At 41.7% G+C, this 17,714-nt stretch overlaps 1 protein-coding gene across 1 annotated transcript in view; it reads right to left on the reverse strand.

Moving 5' to 3' along the window:
• The window catches only part of GUCY1A2 (guanylate cyclase 1 soluble subunit alpha 2), a 1,287,229-nt gene that overhangs the window by 962,431 nt on the left and 307,084 nt on the right, over positions 1–17,714 (reverse strand). The window contains exon 2 of the mRNA XM_078655976.1: positions 7,918–7,979. Within this exon, the coding sequence (XP_078512102.1) occupies positions 7,918–7,979 (62 nt within the window). The remainder of the gene's footprint in view (positions 1–7,917; positions 7,980–17,714) is intronic.

Below are 17,714 nucleotides of genomic sequence, written 5' to 3' on the forward strand. Positions count from 1 at the left end.
ATGTAGCCCAACCCTGAATTGCCCCAGGGAGAGGAGTGCCATACGAGGAATATGCTAAGGAATGACTAAGAGACACCACAGGAGCCCTTTCACCTGTGTCAGCTGAATCAAAAGTAACAAAGAGGGAGTCAGACTTCTCTCTAAATAGACCTGCAAAGCTCATTTAACATCCAGAAATTGCCAACAACACTCCAGAGGAAACTCTGCTATCACCAGAAGAGCTGAAAGACCCACTGCATCAGTCCTGTGAAATCCAGTGTCCTCCTTAGGGGCAAAAGAGGAATCTGGTTTCTCAAAAAGCGTAAGAAAAGGCTCCCTAGCCATAAGAGCATCAGACTACCCAATCATCTAGAATGAAGTGACTGCCACTAATAACACTACCTTCAGGGTCACAGACTTAATGTGAGCCTACTCAAGTGGCTCACAAGGGAAATAATTCAGGGCGTTCAAACCCAATGGCAAATCCCACAGAGGATACAAAGGCTTTATCACTGATGGGAAAGTAAAAAAACTCATCAAAAGAAGTGAAACTAAATAATCCGAGCCCAGCACATTCCCCCATGGGTCTCTAAAGGCCTTCACAGCTGCCCACTGAGCAAGCAAAATAGAAAATGACAACCTTTTCTCAAAACCTTCCCAAAGGAACTGAAGAGCACCAGGAAGAGAACAAACAACTGGAGAAATAGATTTCAAAGTACACCATTTCTGAAAATTCACTCAATGCCTCCTATCAGGCCTTAGTGTGGAAGGACAATGGGAATTCTCAACAGCCTGAGCCAAGTGGATAGCTAAAACCTTGTGTTGCCAACATTACGTCTCAACTTCCAAACCGACAACTGAAGTCAGTGGGACAGAGCCGTGTTTGAAAACTTCAAAGGGGGTGTGAGAAGAGGGAGTAACAAGGTTCCTGAAATGCTAAGGACCTAAAATGCGGGAACCATGATCTTCTTGGGCAGAATTAAACCACTACCACCATCACCCTGTCCTCCCCTTAAAGCCAGGCCAGAAGCTTGGGAATCAGAAGGAAGCGGGAAACGCATACAGGAGCTGGTTCAGCCATTGTACTTTGAGGGCATTCACCCTCAAGCACTTTCTGTGGCCAAAACCTTGGGAGGTGGATGTTGACCTCAGGAGCAAAGCGATCCAGAAAGGAAACTCGAAACCTCTTGCACACCCCCTGAAAATTGGGGACTGCAGAGACATCTCCTGCGATGATGAAAACACACGACTCAGGGAATCCACCACTACATTGTCCAGACACCTGAAGTGGACTGCTTCAAGAGAGAGACGGTGATGCTATGCCCATGACAGTGATAGCATTGCCACCAGATTCAGAGACTTCCATCTGGTGCCTCCCTGATTGTTCACATGACCCACTGTCACCTTGTTGTCTGTGCCGATCAATAAGTGATGACCCCTGTGAGTGTCCTAGAAATGTATCACCATCTTCAGAACACCACTGAGCTCCCTCCAGTTGGAGGAAAATCTGTTCTCTTGTACTGACCTCCATTCCAGAGTTGCTACCCATCCCAATGAGTTTATCAGGACCTTTGGAGGTGCTGGCTGTTGCTCAACTTCCTTGGTCAGGGAATCTGGAAGTAGACACCAATTGAGCTCCTCACTGATTGACTGTGTGACAGGGACTATGCACTTGAAATCTTCCAATTTTGGTTCCAAAGGAGTGTGTGGATGACTCCAGTGGGGAAGAGGGTGCAGTCTGGCCCATGGGACTGAGAACACCGCTGCCACCATATGACACTGAAGATTCAGCCATGTCTGATTTTAAGTGAATAACTGGATATGGTTTTGATCGCCAGTCTCCTCGAAGTCAATGCTCTGACCTCTGGAAGAAACACCCTGTAGAGATCTGTCCTGAATGTCACACCTATCAGGTCATGTCTTGAGAAGGCTAGAGATTGCATTTTTCCCAATTCAGTAGAAACCTATGAAAATGAACTTGGTGCAGGACTACAGACAACTGCTGGAGTAGCAGTTGTGCTGATGGAGCATGAAATTCGAGTTTTCCAGGTACAGATAAAGATGATTCCCTTGAAGATGAAAGTGGCGATCTTTGACATAGAAGTGAGAAATGTCTGATGAGGACGATAAATCAGCCTATGGAAGTAAGCATCCTGTAGATCCAGGGTGACCATAAAGTGCCATCTTCACACCAAAGGAATGATCATCTGTATTGCTTCCATCTTGAAAGGTAAAGTTTTGATGAACATGTTCAGATGTTTGAGATCCAGAACCATCTAAAAACCTCCTGTTGCTTTCTGGACCAAAGAAATGATAGAGTAGAACCGAACCCCAGACCCCTGGCCTCTCGGGGAACCTCCGAAAATTGCTTCCTTCAAGAGTATGGCATCTTTTGCCTGCTGGATGGCCAACTGCTTGCTCTTCTTTGCCGGTAATGGGGTTGTGTATCTCCAGAGCACTGAGGGAGAGATACAAACTCTGACTTGTAACTGACCCTTACAATCTCAAGCACCCAATAACTTGAAGTACACTGAAGCCATTCAACCACAAATTGCAGAATCCTGCCTCCTACTGCACAGCTTGGCCATCCCGATGATGGTCAGGAGCACTGCTTTTAAGGGGATTTGGGTTTGTCAGATTCATCCCTTGAACAAAATTTCCCCTGAGCACCTTGATGCTACTTTCGAATTGGTTGATGAAAAAGAGACTTCTTAACATGATGAGAAAAAAACTTGTTTTAAGAGAAATGAAATGCTTCTTTTCCTTAAAATGCTTATTAAGGTTATCCTTTATGCCCCAAAAAGGTATGTAACCTCAAATGGGAAACATAATGCTGAAGCCTTCTGGGCAGAATTTGTTTTCCAGTCCTTAAGGACCAAATTATGGTGTGCAGCAAGAGACTTGCCCACAGGCAATGCAGTAGCCCTGACAGCATCAAAAGATATGTCAGAAACATACTCTGTGTCTCTCCATGCCTTGCAACATCGAGGAACATTCAGTACTTTCCTCCACAGCGTTGAACAATTGTACAAAATAAAGGACTAAGTAACATATATCCCATATAAACCAACCCTGAGAGCTAGATGGGATCCTGCATACACCTTATTCAAGGCTGAATCAATCTTTTTTATCAGCCTTATCACGAATTACACACTTCTTCGTATGAGAGGTCTTCCCCACCAAACTGACCACAAAAGAGTCAGTCGGAATATTATCCGGTAGTAATCTTGCATCTCCGTCAAATGATATAACTTTTCTATGAAACATGGTGTTATAATCTTATCAGGGTCCCTCTATTTCCTATGTGGGACCTTCTGGATATCAGGGTGAACTTCGACTGCGATCAGGAGGCTCATACACCTGAAACCCATGTTCTGTTTCACATGTGTCACAACTCAGGAAGCAAATCCTTTCCAATATATTTGCCCTTCTGGTCACCATACAACTGGTCCCAGGATGCTTGTTTCTGGTCCAGGGAGGACCTGGTCTGGCAGTTCAGGCTGGATTGTTCTCTTGGGGGGCAGGGTCAAGACAGATTTGCATATTGCTGGGTCCAAACTGGGGTGACGTGGTGAGCAAAATAACAGTAGATTAAACCCAGATATGTGACTGGGAGTGAGTGCTTGTAAGGTTTCAACACTTTCTTTTTTGATGTTGCTATGTGCACCCTAAGTGGTTAAGGGTATGCTCAGAGGTGGGATTCATGCTTGTTGCACCACTGGATTCAAGTTAGCTTGGCTGATGAGGAGTGATATTGTGAAACTGGTCCCAGGATGCTTGTTTCTGGTTCAGGGAGGACCTGGCCTGGCTGTTGAGGCTGGACTGTTCCCATGGGGAGCAGTGTCAAGACTGATTTGCATATGACTGGGTCAAAACTGGGGGGATGTGGCCAGCAAAATAATGATGAATTAAGCCCATATTTGTGATTGGGGGTGAGTGTTTGTAACGTTTTGACGCTCTGAACATCATAGGACCCTAATAAATCAGTTGTCCAAGCACAATCAGGTCTTTGTTGATATAGTGAAGCATTTCATTATCCCAAGTCCTGCAAAAGCTGAAAGCCCTCCATCCTGTCTCAAGTGAGACTGAAAAAAGAACATGAGTAATGCTGGATAAAGTATACCATTATAGTCTAATACCTTGGGGGAGGGACACAAGCCTTTCCTGTTCCCTTTTTGTCTGGTTTGAGGGGAATTCCACATCATTAGTAATGAAGTGGGACAAGGATAATAGGACGTGGAGGTAATGTTCCCTTAGGTATATAAAGTTATGTTTGAGTGTAGACTTCCTATATTTCGTATTTCACAAATATCTAAATTTCTAGCAAAATCATGTGATTTCCTTGTTGGAAAGCCATTCTCTTAGTATGGAGTTCTCACTGGTGGAGAACTCTGTACAGGGGAATTGATTCCCCTGGGGCAAATGCACTTTGTTTCTTTTTATTCCACTGTGAAAATATTTTCCTAGGAGAAACCTCTTCTGCTATACCCCACCATATTTGGGGGTTATCCATTTCTCTTCCCACCATTGAAAGGAGAATGGTAGTAGTTTATAAAGGCCTACAACCGCAATTATTGGTGGCCATTCACAAACTTTCAAGGCTACCCATGCCTTAAGGATTTATGGATGCGAGATCTTTGCAATTGTGGTTGAGACTTCCGCACACCTAAAAAGGTTAATACCTGCCAGGAATCCCTCTGTAAATTTGTGGCAGGTGTAATTGAGGTAAAATCAGACATACCCTTACCTTTGTGAATACGCCCCCTAAGCTTCAGTGAAAAGTGCACATTATTTCTAAGACTGATTATCGACTCACAAATAAAAGAGGTACATCAGAGTTGCTCCTGAAATACTGCCTGTACTGACCAAAAATTACGGCCGCAACAAATACTCCAGCGTCTCTCCTGACCTTTTCTCCCTACCTCCGACCCCTCTCCACTCTACTCCGCTTTCCTGTTACTGACCTTTGCCCTCACCTTTCCTGGCCCTTAGTCTCTACCCTGTTTACCTGTTAATCAATTTTCCCGTGTCAATTGAGATCTAGCTATTTTGTCTGATACCCGATGGAGCTACCTGGTTTAGCTATAGGGAGGCAGGCCGGGGATTCCCTCCTTGGACGTCACCTACCCAGTCGGACTCTAGACAGACTTCCTTTTGTCTCTCCTGTCATCTCTTCCCACATCCTCCCTCTATTTATGTCTCTCCTTCCCTACTCTCTCAATGTATTGAGACTGAACTATTTTGTCTGATGCCCGATGGAGCTACCTGGTTTAGCTATAGGGGAGATGGGCAGGGGATTCCCGCCTCGGTCGTCACCTACCCAGTCGCTCTTTAGACAGACTTCCTTTTAGTCTCTCCTTGTTTGTCTCTTCCCTTATCCTCCCTTTCTCACCTCCCCTGCCCCCTCCACTACTTTTCTCTTTCCTTTCTCTCCTCTCCTAATTGTATTGATTATTTTGTGATTCATTGTGTAATTGTTGATCTTTTTCTGTAACATTCTTGATTCTCATGTAAAGCGCTCTGATACCTTCGGGTATAGCCAGCGCTATATAAAACTCTTTAAATAAATAAATAAATAAATACATTTCCCTTTCGTATTTTTGTTTGTGATGATATTTATTGTATTACTTTTAAATAGTATTCAATCAGTCAGAATGGTATCTTAAACTGGTAAAAAATATAAGACTATCACGAATTGCATGCATATTGATGCACACTTTTTTAAGGTATCCTTCACATCAATTTGCTAAATTTGATATATAAATACCAGCATCATCAGAGGGCATGGGGTTTGAAAGCAATCTCTTCATTCCTTAATTTGTGTTTCATTATCTCATAGCAGGTATACACATGCAAATTATTTTTGCTTTGTATATAACTGTTTATAAATGCTCGTAATATTTTTGAAAAGTAGGCTTATGTAATAGCGCATACAATGAACAAACAAATATGCAAATATAAACGAGCTGCTTATATGAGTGCAGCTATATTTAGGGTTACGTTTGCGATATACATACATGCATGCATAATTATATACATTATAGAGTTGTTCCATGGAAAAATAAAATGTTTTCAAACAGTATGTACCACCTGTTTCATTATTTCCTGTTGAGTCCCTCAAAATGATTCCTTTTATACAATACAGTGCAATAGAATGAGGGGTAGAAATTATAAATAATAAATGAAAATTAGAAATAGAAAAAGATTCAACATTATGCAGCCACCACTGACCTATGCGAAAAGAAATGAGGCGTGTTAATGTTTCTTGCTCTACAGAGATGTGGGTGAGATGGTTGGCACATAGAGATGGGGGTGGCAGTTGTCTAGTCTGATGACAGGATGTATTGTATTTTTACTTGTAAAGAGCTATGAGGTCTGTATGTGTCTTTTTTTTTTTTTATTGTCCTCATTTGCGTACATGGCTCCAATCTATCCAAACAAAAACTGCCACAGAGCAGAAAATCAGGCTGTGCCTCTGTACTGTCTCAGCGTCAGCTGGCAGGGATAGCATAGGAAGGATGGCGACCAAATCCCAACAGTAACTGCTGGCAAGCCATGAAACTCTGGCGTATGGGCTATTTTGTTGGTCAATAGTGCCCAAGGTACCAGGGCCCCAAAAGCGCCGCAGCATACTGCCGCAGAGCCTGAAGGTGAGCCATGTCTGCATTAATCATTGGACCTGGGCGTCCTTCCAATGTCTGCAAATTTCCCTGCGCGCCGCCAGGATGGAATAGAACACCAGGTTAGAGGCAGCGCTGCGGGACTTCCCACTCAGACCAAAGATGACTAGGCCTAGATCTATGGAGATGTGAGAATCCAGTATCGAGGACAGTTTGCTACTTATGGAATCCCAGAAGGAGGTAATTTGCGGACATTCAAAGAACATGTGAATGTGGAACGCCGCCCCCAGTCCACATCTTGGGCAAGAGACCGGGCCTGTCAGGGAAAATTTTGACAGCCTCTGCAGGGAATAATAAGCCCTATGCATTGTAAATAGATGGTTCCTTCAGAGCCAGGCTGGTTTGACCAAGTCCCACAGCACCCTACATGAAATTGACCAGAGTTCTACCACGTCTTTCCCTGGCATCGACTCAGCCCACAGTAGCGTTGGGAGACAAAATTTACCATCTGCTTCCTCTAAAATCATATAATACCAAAGCGAGATCTCCTTCTTTACAGGGGGTTTATCCACCAGACACGCCTCTAATTCACTTCCTCCCCCTATAGGTAAGCTGCTGTTCCGCGAAGACTGTGTACGAGATGCCTGAGCCCAACTTGAGATTTGTAAATATTTGAATCTTGAGAGTCTAGGCCCAACTTTGTTGACCAAGTAGTTCCATGGCAGTAGAGATCCATCCATAAACAAGTCGCCCCAGGATACAATTCCAGCCTCTTTAAGTGGTAGTGCTAATACATCTTCCGCCCAGACTGGGGGCGCAGGTAAATCCCATATAGGAGCTCTACTTGAGTGATAGCTTAGTTTGATCAAGTGCCTCACTTTATACTACGTATTGGCCATCCCATGTAGTACCTTCAGCTTTATTTTTTTTTTTAATTTAGGGTCTCCAAATTTAAACAAGAAACTGCCCTGTCCAACTCCCTCACAGTTCAGCAAGGTGGAAAACATAAGGCCCACGCCTGTTTCAGTTGGTGTTTTCAAAAGCATTCGTTAGGTCTGTATGTGTCTTGACAACTGTACTATTTTTAATAGTCCAAGCTAAAGATGAATTATGCATTTTAAATAAAAGTTGAGGTGCTTGTGTGTGTCTGCGTGAGCCAAGTGAAGCAGAAGTTGTGGAGAGGAGTACTTAGACACTTTTGTCTATGACATAATTAAAAATGTCCTGGTCATGTCCCTGTACTGCTGGGAAGCTAAACACATAACAATAACTGATATGTTTCCATCTGGTAATCACTTAGCAAAACATATTTACTCACCCAATGACATGATGCTCATAATGCTGTAGTGTCCTTTGGAGAGTCTGCTCTATGTTCTGTGGCTGCAGAAAAATAATAAACACTTTATCAAGAAGTCCTCACTCATAATTCTTTCAGCACAAGAACGGAAAACTACCTGAAAGGACATCAACGTATTTTTTGTTCATGAATTCTCATTTTTTTTTCATTGAATTTTCAGTATAATAAATTGCTTGCTTGGAGTACTTTTTTCATATACTTAACAGTTCGTTATGCAAGCTAAATGTACGCCTTGTCCTTTCGCTTTATATGTCTGCAGCTATTGTACCTGAACTATTGCAATACTGATCCATGAATGAAATATCAGACAAGAAAACAAAATGTCAATTGCTTTAAAAATACATATTTTCTTTCACCCTTCTTCTTTCAGATCGAAACTTGCACTATTGAGGGTTGGAGGTGCATCAAAATACTCTAAAACAAGCTTCGAAGCTGAAGTTCACCACAATTAGTACACAGTTTAATAAATTGTTCGAAGACTTATGTTGAGGTTGCGTAGGGCAAAGTGGTACAGGCCACGTATTAGACAACTATAGCTGGTGGCCGAAGCATAACGTGGCTGACTCTAGTCCTAGATGATGTCAAAGGACCAGGTCTTTTATGGTATTGCTCAGAATAACTCTTTGAGCAGGTCCAACTGTTGTAGAATTGTGGTCATCAGGAAATGATGCAAAGTGTAAAAAGGGGGTTTTAGAAGAAGTATCTTAATTTCTATTGGCCAGGTTACAAAAACCATAAAATAGCTGTATTTTGGAAATTGACCTCTGTATTACTAGACATGTGCTAACATTGAGTGAGATTTACCACTGAGATTGGGCAGGTTTTTTTTTTTATCAGTTAACCTAACCAGAAGTGCTCTTCACAGCATTGTAGTTACTAGGATAAATAAATAGTCATGCTATTTCTAAGCATATGATAGGGAAATTGATAGGGTTTTACTTCTCAGACTCAGTTGTCTTCTAACTGTAAAAGCCACTAGTGATGTCAGGGAGACTAGACCTAGGAGCAGAATCCCTATCATTATGTAAGAAATACATTGAGGGAATTTACTTCTCAGATTAGTATGGATTTATCAGATCAGCATGTAAATTCATTTATATTTCACCCAGTTGGACTGAATAAAGCCTAAAGCTGGCACTCTACGTCTATTAAGAAAATAATTGTTGTTCAGCCTTTCTTTAATTTTAACAGCATTAACTTTTGTAACTATTGCCACATATAGCACAGTCAAAGTGTTGATAATCAGTAATAGGGATGCTATGTGTACTATACTTTTCTACATACAGGACTACATTTACATTTGAGATCGTGTTGTACCTTGTAGATTCAAATAGTAATAGGGATGCTATATGTACTATACTTTTCTATATACAGGACTACATTTACATTTGAGATCTTGTTGTACCTTGTAGATTCTGTTAGTATTACACCATAGTAACAGATGATCCTGCTTAGCTATAGATGGTCAGATATAGAGGTTGAACAGACTGTACTTCAATGATAACAACCCAGTAGCTCTTCCCTGCTAGTGGTCTAGTAGTGGGATGCTTTGGCATAGTGTCAGTTCAGTAAATGTATTTTTAGCTACAGTCAAACATCAACAGATATATAAAGACCATACATTGTTTACACCCATAGTCATTTGACAAATCCATTTCATATAGTTTATAATCATGCAATTCAAATGAATTAAGATACAGTTTAGTCCAGTAGAAAATCACTGTAAAACCAGTTATTTATCTATAACACCGTATAAGACTCTTTTACACTGCACCAGTTACTGAGATCTCTAACATTAAAACAATATGAAAATTAGCTGTAAAAATATCTATTAGCCCAACCCCACACTAATGTATTTGAGCAGCACTTTTAAGTTGACACAAGAGGTGTCATGAACCGTTGTGTCCTTAATCACATAATAACAAGTTCATTATTAGAGGGCACTGGTAAGGCATCTTTCAGAAATTAGCAAAACACTGGAACTCTGATCTGCCTTCATGTTATCCAGTTCTCAGCAAACATTTTTGAAACAATTAGCTTTTCCTTCAAGGATGTACTCATAAAGGAACAAATACAATGATGCCCTCTTTCATGCTTGTTCCATTGCTGCATGCATTGAACCCATAGAACCGGTCTACCGATTTCCATTCACACAATTGGCTGAGGGATAGTTCTCTTTATATTTGGTAACATCATAAGGCATTTGAAAGTCAATTGTATTCAATTTGTCACTGCTGGCTCCTTTCATGGTGATAGAAAGATAGCATACTAAGATAGGAATTCATTTTATCTCTGAATGCCTTTGATAGTGAGGTTGGAGTTAACACTTCATGGAAGGTGCGTAGGCGTTATAGATTTATAGGCTGCAAATAAATAAGCATCTGGTCATTGTGTTTTAATAATGATGGAAGTAAATTTGAGTACATTCTTAATTAACCTGCTTGTGAATGTCACCTTAAAATAAGTATATAGCTTCCTAGCAGATTTGTTGCCTGAATTTCATTTAACCCTTTATACAGATCATAACGTTAGTCTGTGTATAGTTATTTTCTGGACTGTATCTTTGAATATATAGATGCAGTAAAGATAAAAGGCTTTGCAGGCAGATGGCAAAGCTTTTTAGCAATATAGTGTTATCTGCATAAAATGCAAAACATGCTCACAGACATTGCACAAATATGCAGGTCATAAATTAATAAAAATGAGTTGTGAGACATACTTTTTTTTGTGTAAAACATGTTAATTGGCATTTGAAATTTTTACAAACATTACATCTTTCGTAGCCATTGGTTTTGGCGTACAAGATTGTCCCATACGAGGACCGGATATTTTAACATGTGAACACATGGTTGTGAAGGATGTATAGCCTTAACGCTCAGTCCATTAATGGGCGGTGACCCTCATGGGTTTCTGTCCAGTTACAAGTAAACTTCACTCATGCCATGCACCCCGCCGTGTTGGAGGCATGATGTGCAGTGTCCCCCGGTACAGGAGCTTGTAGGGGTTTGAAAATACCAGCCACATTCTAACCATGAACTAACTTGGGGTATAAAAACTGGGATGCACTGTGTCTTATGTCATGAGTACGAATATGTGGGCGCCCGAGAGCTGCGCCTTTATGGGACATCATGGCAGAGGTGTGCCGAAGCGGGCAGGAGGAGGGGAAGAGGGACAGTGTTATGAGCTATCTACATGGGAGTGTGATGTCGGGTCGCTAGCAGCTAGTAAATCCGGCCCGTCTGGTGTATGGAGCTTCTGTATACCCCACCCGAGCACACCCAGGGTCTGCAAGAGCCATTGGGGAATCACCCCCCGAGTCTCCGCCTCTGTCACCACTTCCTGTGTAATGGAGTGAAGTAGCATGGCCCAAGGCATAGAGATCGGATGCTTTCGAATTCCCTGGACTTCCTCCCCTCGCAATATTCCCTCTTCTGCTGCGCCCCATTTTTTGACAGTGCCCACCCAGGTCGCTAGAGGGGGGCCTTCAGGTGCCTTCCAGTGCATGGTTATACATCGTTAGGCCAGGAGGAGCACCAGGGAAGCAAAGCGCATTTCTACTTTCATGTATTTGTGACGCCTACTGATACCTAGGGCGCTAGCCTCCCATGTGTTAAGGTCTCGCAGCCCCGTGATCGTCCTAAGGGTAGTATGGACAATTCGCCAGTAGCTGTGAAGGGTCGGGCAGTCCCAGAGCATATGGGAAAAAGAGGCAGCGTGCACTTGACATCTGGGGCAGGCGAAGGAACCGTCTGGAAAATACTTCTGGAGTTTTTCAGGAGTGAGATATGCCCGATGCAGGATATGCAGTTGTATGTTTTTGAAGCTGTAGTTTCTAGACACCTTCTTGGTGAATGCCAGTGCTTTGACCCATTCCTCATCATGTAAAGGCCTGCGGAAGTCAGTTTCCCATTGTTCCTTAAAGGATGTTAGTGTGGGCTGCTTAAGGGACCGTATGGCCTTATAGATCCAGGTAACTAGGTGTCGCCCTGAGCCCATTTGAAGGATTGCGTGGAGGATTGGGTGTGTAGGGGGTTCTCATCAAGTGTGTGCCAATGCTGACGGCATTCATTTAGGAGCTTCCTATACAGCAAGAAATGTCCCCTAGGGAGCTCAAAATCATTTATAAGTGTCTCGAAGGCCTGCAACTGTCCGTCAAAGTAGAGTACCCCAACTTACGTCAGGGCATGCTCAGTCCACACATGCAGCATTCTCTCTGTGTAGTGTGTGCGCCCTCTAGGAAGCCCTACTAGTGGCAGGAAAGGGGAGTACGGAGGAGCCGTGTGATGCATTCCATGGATGCGCGCAAGACAGGCACGCGCCGTCATCAGCTGGAGTGGCTTGGTCCGGGGGGCGTGGCTCTTGGTAGTAGCATACGGTGAACAGCGGGAGTTTGAAGTTGTCCTTCCGTGGTGATCAGCTCTCTCTGCGCAAGGGCCACCGTCCAACGGGACACCCATTGTAGTTGGGCGGCCAGAAAGTAGGCCTCAAAGGATGGCGCAGCTAGTCCTCCTTGGTCAAGGGGTAGCTGCAATTTCGCCAGGGTAATACGTCTGCGGCCGGATCTCCCCAGATGAGGGTTCCAAGCAGGGCATCCAGTTTGCTGAAGAACGAGCAGGGGGGGAACCACTGGGAGGTTGGAGAAGAGGTATGGAAGTCTGGGGACTAGGATAATTTTGGCTATTGCTATCTTCCCCGTGACTGCTAGTGAGAGATATTTCCAAAAGTGTATGGATGATCTGATGCCCGCCATCAGCTGTCGATTGTTACCCTCGTAGATGTCCTGCGGCGTATGATACAGTCGGACTCCCAGGTACCGTACTGCTTGGGGACACCATGAGATGTCAATGTTACCTAGCCTCTACTGGCATTGGGGCATTGCCTGTACTAAGGGGTAGACGGTGGATTTGGACCAGTTAACTCTGAGTCCATCCACTTCTTCAAAGTTGTGCAAAATGCACAATATCCGCTGCAATGTCTCGGACATATATGAGGATATCATCGGCATAGAGTGACACCGCATGTGTGGAGTTAGCAATAGGGATTCCCCACTCCTCACCCGCGGCCCGGAGGCAAGCCGCTAAGGGCTCCATTGCCATTGCGAAGAGTAAGGGTGAGAGCGGGCAGCCCTGCCGGGTACCGCGATGTACCAAAAAGGGGGCGGAGATGAGGGGACCTATTCTCACTCTGGAGGTGGGCGTTGAGTATTTTAGCCTAGTATATGCCTGGAGGCGAGGTCCTATTCCCATATGTTGCAAAACTCGAAACAAGTATTCCCATGAGAGGGTATCAAAGGCTTTCTCCAGATCCAGGACCAGACACGCCGCACGTGGGAAGTGTTCCTACCTGGCACAAATCCGTTTTGATCCGGATGGATCAACTGCGGAAGGACAGTGGCGTATCTGTCCGCCAGTATTTTCCCATAGATTTTATAGTCCGCGGGCAAAAGGCCTATGGGCTGATAAGAGCCCAGTTGCTGCAGATCCCTGTCCAGTTTGAGAAGGGACACCACAACTGACTCACACATAGATTGGGGTAAGGTGCCCTCATCGAGCACTGCTCGGAATTGCCTCTCTAGTTGGGGGACTAACTGGGAGGCGAATGTACGGTAGAACTCTACTGGCAGACCGTCTAGTCCAGGGGCCTTGTGGGTAGCTAATATCTTCATGGTGTGTCTACTTTCCGGCGCTCGGATAAGGCCGTCCAGTTCTTGGCGGGTGTCGCGGTCTATCTGGGGCAGCTGATGGCGAGCCAGGAATTGAGAGAGGGCACCTCAGATGCCTGAGCAGGACTAGCGTATAATGATGTGTAGTGCTCTCGAAAGGCATGCAGTATTGTGTCCAGGGAGTATAATAGGACACCCTGAGCATTGCGGATGGCCGTGATAGGCGGGAGAGTTGTGAGACATACTTATGACTAAATTTTGCTTAAAAGAAAGACAGTAGTAAATGTTTGATTCTTGACAACCTGTATTAGAATGTTATTCCAGTGTACTCTGTTGAGCGTCACAGTGAAATCAATATATAAAGAACATACTGATTTTGCCTTTCTGGATACTCGCTCCTTGAAAAATGTTAATAGCAATTTACAAAACAATTCTTCTTGAGTGTTAATGAGCGACATTGATCCTTAAATATGTGGGTCACTTTTATAACAATTTAAAAAAATTAGTTGGACAAGTGTTCCTCTCCAAGGCTCTGTAGCAATCAATATATGATAATATGCAAATAATTGCTGAACACTATTTTAGTATTAGTGACTTTATTGTCCTCTTTCCACTTGGTCCCTGTGGTTGTTGCTAGCACCAAGACGCCACAATAAACATGCATGGAATAAAAACAAGATAATTCTAATAATAATAATAATAATAAAAAATGTGAGAACAGCAAGTGCTAGATTATGAGATCAGATTTTAAGCTGGCCACAAAATGTGCATTAGTGCTCACGGCGCAGAAGAGTTTTAGATCTTCAATTAAATTCCTCAGAAGTGGTACAATAGTATTCATGTTATTTGTGGTCTATTTCGTTGCTGCATGAACAAAAGTTTGGGTACTCATATAACATTTGGGTACTACGATATAGATTTTCAATGCTACTCATAAATCATTTATGAGTAACTAGCAAGGGCATCTCCAGTCTTTTCCAAACCCCTTGCAAGAAGGGCCCGAAAACCTCTGTGATCTTCTCTGTGATCTTAGTTTACTTTTAAATTATTTTAGACCAGTTCTACTTGTGATGTTTCTTCTACTTTCCCTGATTTATTCCCTAAATCCAGCCCTACCAGGATTAAAATGATTTAGACATAATAATGAATCTCAAAACCATTGATAACTTCAGTACATTCCTTAGTTGTATCTAGCCTGGATTTTGGGAATACTGTGCTTGCTGGCCCTAACTAGTATTCATGACACCACCCAAAGCAACACTCCATTCAGTGGGGAAACATATCATATCACATATCACCATGGGCAAATGTAATCACATAACCCCCATATCGCATGTTCTCAACTAACTTTGAATCATGGCCAAAATTTACTTTAAACTCTGCTCCCTGGCTTACAAAGCCATATTGCAACACCGTTCTTTACTTTACATTTAAAGTAGAAATACACTCCAGCCTGAGGTCCACAGGTGCTCTAAAGAAGTCCTTCACTGGTGTTGCTATTACCATTTGGAATTATCTACCCATTAGCATAGGAAGAACCCAACCCTTATCACCTTCATAAAATCTTCTGCAAGTTTCTGAACTACATCCTGTTTTGCTGTTATTGTTAAAATTGCATGCTTAGTTTGCCCTCTGGTAAAACATTTCCCTTGTTGTTGTCGATCTTTGTAATGACTTTTTGACTATGGACTACTGTATAAAAACATTAGTGTTTGTAACGTACTTCAATGCTATATGTTCCAGGTGTTTTACATAAGAATGTGAAATAAATAAAAACGAATACTCACTATCAGACTTCTGCATAGCATGTGTCTATAGAATGCAAACTGTACAAAAACGTAATTAGTAAGGGATAGTTTACTCATAGCAGCAATTTTGGTCTTCTTTGTTTCTTCCAGACTTGCTTTGCATCCTATTGTTCTAAAGAGGTACACGTTGTTCAAATAAAAGGTAAGATTTCTCTTATCCACAGCATCCGGATGTTTTGTGGGGTAATAATGTATTTAAAACTCTGGATTGATATAGATGTAAATTCAATTTGCGAAATGTAGTGTTTACTAAAGCATAATTTGACTATTTATATTTCTTCACATGAACAAGCCTGCAACGTGAGTCAGTAGTATCTGAGGAAAATTCCCATTTCAGAACCTAAAATTAAAGAAATGCAAGTTTAAATTGATAGCACAGTTTTTGATATAACTCTGTGTATAATAGCCGCAGCTAGCTTAATTTTCAATAGGTCATTATCAATTTGGGATTGCGCTTGTAAGAACATATTAAGTTCACCAACTAAAAAGTTATATTATATTTATGGTCACATAGAACCAAAGAAAACGTGTACAGTGATAAGATGTGCTCTTATAATATTCTGCAGAGACACTATGAGTCTTGCCACTAGAACATTATCTCCAATTCTTGCTTTTTTCTTGCCAAACCATGTTGGTTAATATGATTGTTATTAATCCACCTCAATTTCTCCAAATGTTGCCCACATTTGCAAGTTTTTTTTATACCAGGCATGTTTGCCAACAAGAAGGAAGGTCACCAGGTCCCTTGAAACAAGTATATATATATATATATATATATATATGTTAGTCTTTAAATGAACTGTGCAGTTCTTTTACTGTATTTTGATATATATATCAAAATACAGTAAAAGAACTGCACAGTTCATTTAAAGACTAACAGTAGTACATGATATTGTTGATATGCAAATATTGCTAAAGCTTTCTTGGATCATCACATTTTATCTTAACTGTGGATACCTGTAAAAGGCAATGCAGTAGGAAGAGGAAATTACTAAGACTAGGGTCGCCTTCTGAAACATTGTTCCACACGACTTCTAGAAAACAGTTTCTAATAGGATTAATACTTACACCGCTAGGTATTATTGAGATTGTATTTGCATTTAGGTTTTCAACTTTGTTTATTAACTGAATATCTTCAAAGTTTCTCAGAGCTACTAAGGGGGTTGATTTACTACTCCCAACTATGGCTCTATGTAAATTTAGATTAGCTTCTTGTTATTGGTATACATGTAGGAGTAGATAAATGTGACAGCCTGCTATGCATATTTTCAAAAAAATAAAAAAGCAGTTGGATCATAGTTCTTTTATCCAGTTAGCGCTCATGATTGTTACCTTTACTGACATCCAATTGAAGCAATGACATTTTAACTGTGAAGATTTCAACTTGCACAAAACATAAGGAGATTATAAAGATTTTCAATGTATTGCATGGGCCCATGAAAGTGTGAAGTCCCTCCAAATTACCTGAATGTGTGAACACAATAACACTAGATTGAAGACTTTTCTTTTACCATATGTTACATCTGTTTTTTAAATCCCTAGGCTCAAGGAATTGAGGATTTAAGAAACCACAAGCAAACATTTGTAATCTAGCCACAGAAATGCTTTTATATACATGGCCAGTACCAGAAATGTTGATGATTTATTTTGCAGTCATCTTTGAGTGGCATAACATGAATTGGTGGTATAATAATTGTGGCATTTCACCAAGTGTGCTTGTGCCCATTTGTATGGGCAATTTAGTTTGGATCAAGGGATTTTCACACACAACTACCAAATTCAATCTAAACATTTTTAACCTTAAATCTGGATTATAATTGTTCAAAACATGTACCATTCTCAGCCTGGAGTGCCTAACGATGAATTTATAAGATATATGTGTTTGGGCAAATCTTGTCCTTCCTGCCGGGGTTGCAACATTCTCTCCTTAATGTAGAGCAAAAGGTAAAGTCGATCCAAGATCACTAAGCAGTTACACTTATTAGAGACTCAATGAATTGTTTGTCTTTAAAACTATAGATATTTTGTCATCCTGATGCTTGCATTGGTCTGACATGTTGTTTGCAATGTTAATTAAATAAATAAATGCATGTCATATAGGCCAGTTACTACAATATTTGGGTAACAATTGCTTATAAGATGTAATTCTGCATGGTCATTTCTATAGATTGTCTGTATATAGTTCTGAAAAAAGCATCTGCAATTTCACACAAGTTGGAATTAAGCAAGCACTGGGAGCTTGATTTTCATTTCACTGAGAACATATACACCTGGCAAAAAAAAATAAG

This window comes from Lissotriton helveticus, chromosome 8 (genome assembly GCF_964261635.1).
Source record: "Lissotriton helveticus chromosome 8, aLisHel1.1, whole genome shotgun sequence".
NCBI classification, from domain to species: domain Eukaryota; kingdom Metazoa; phylum Chordata; class Amphibia; order Caudata; family Salamandridae; genus Lissotriton; species Lissotriton helveticus.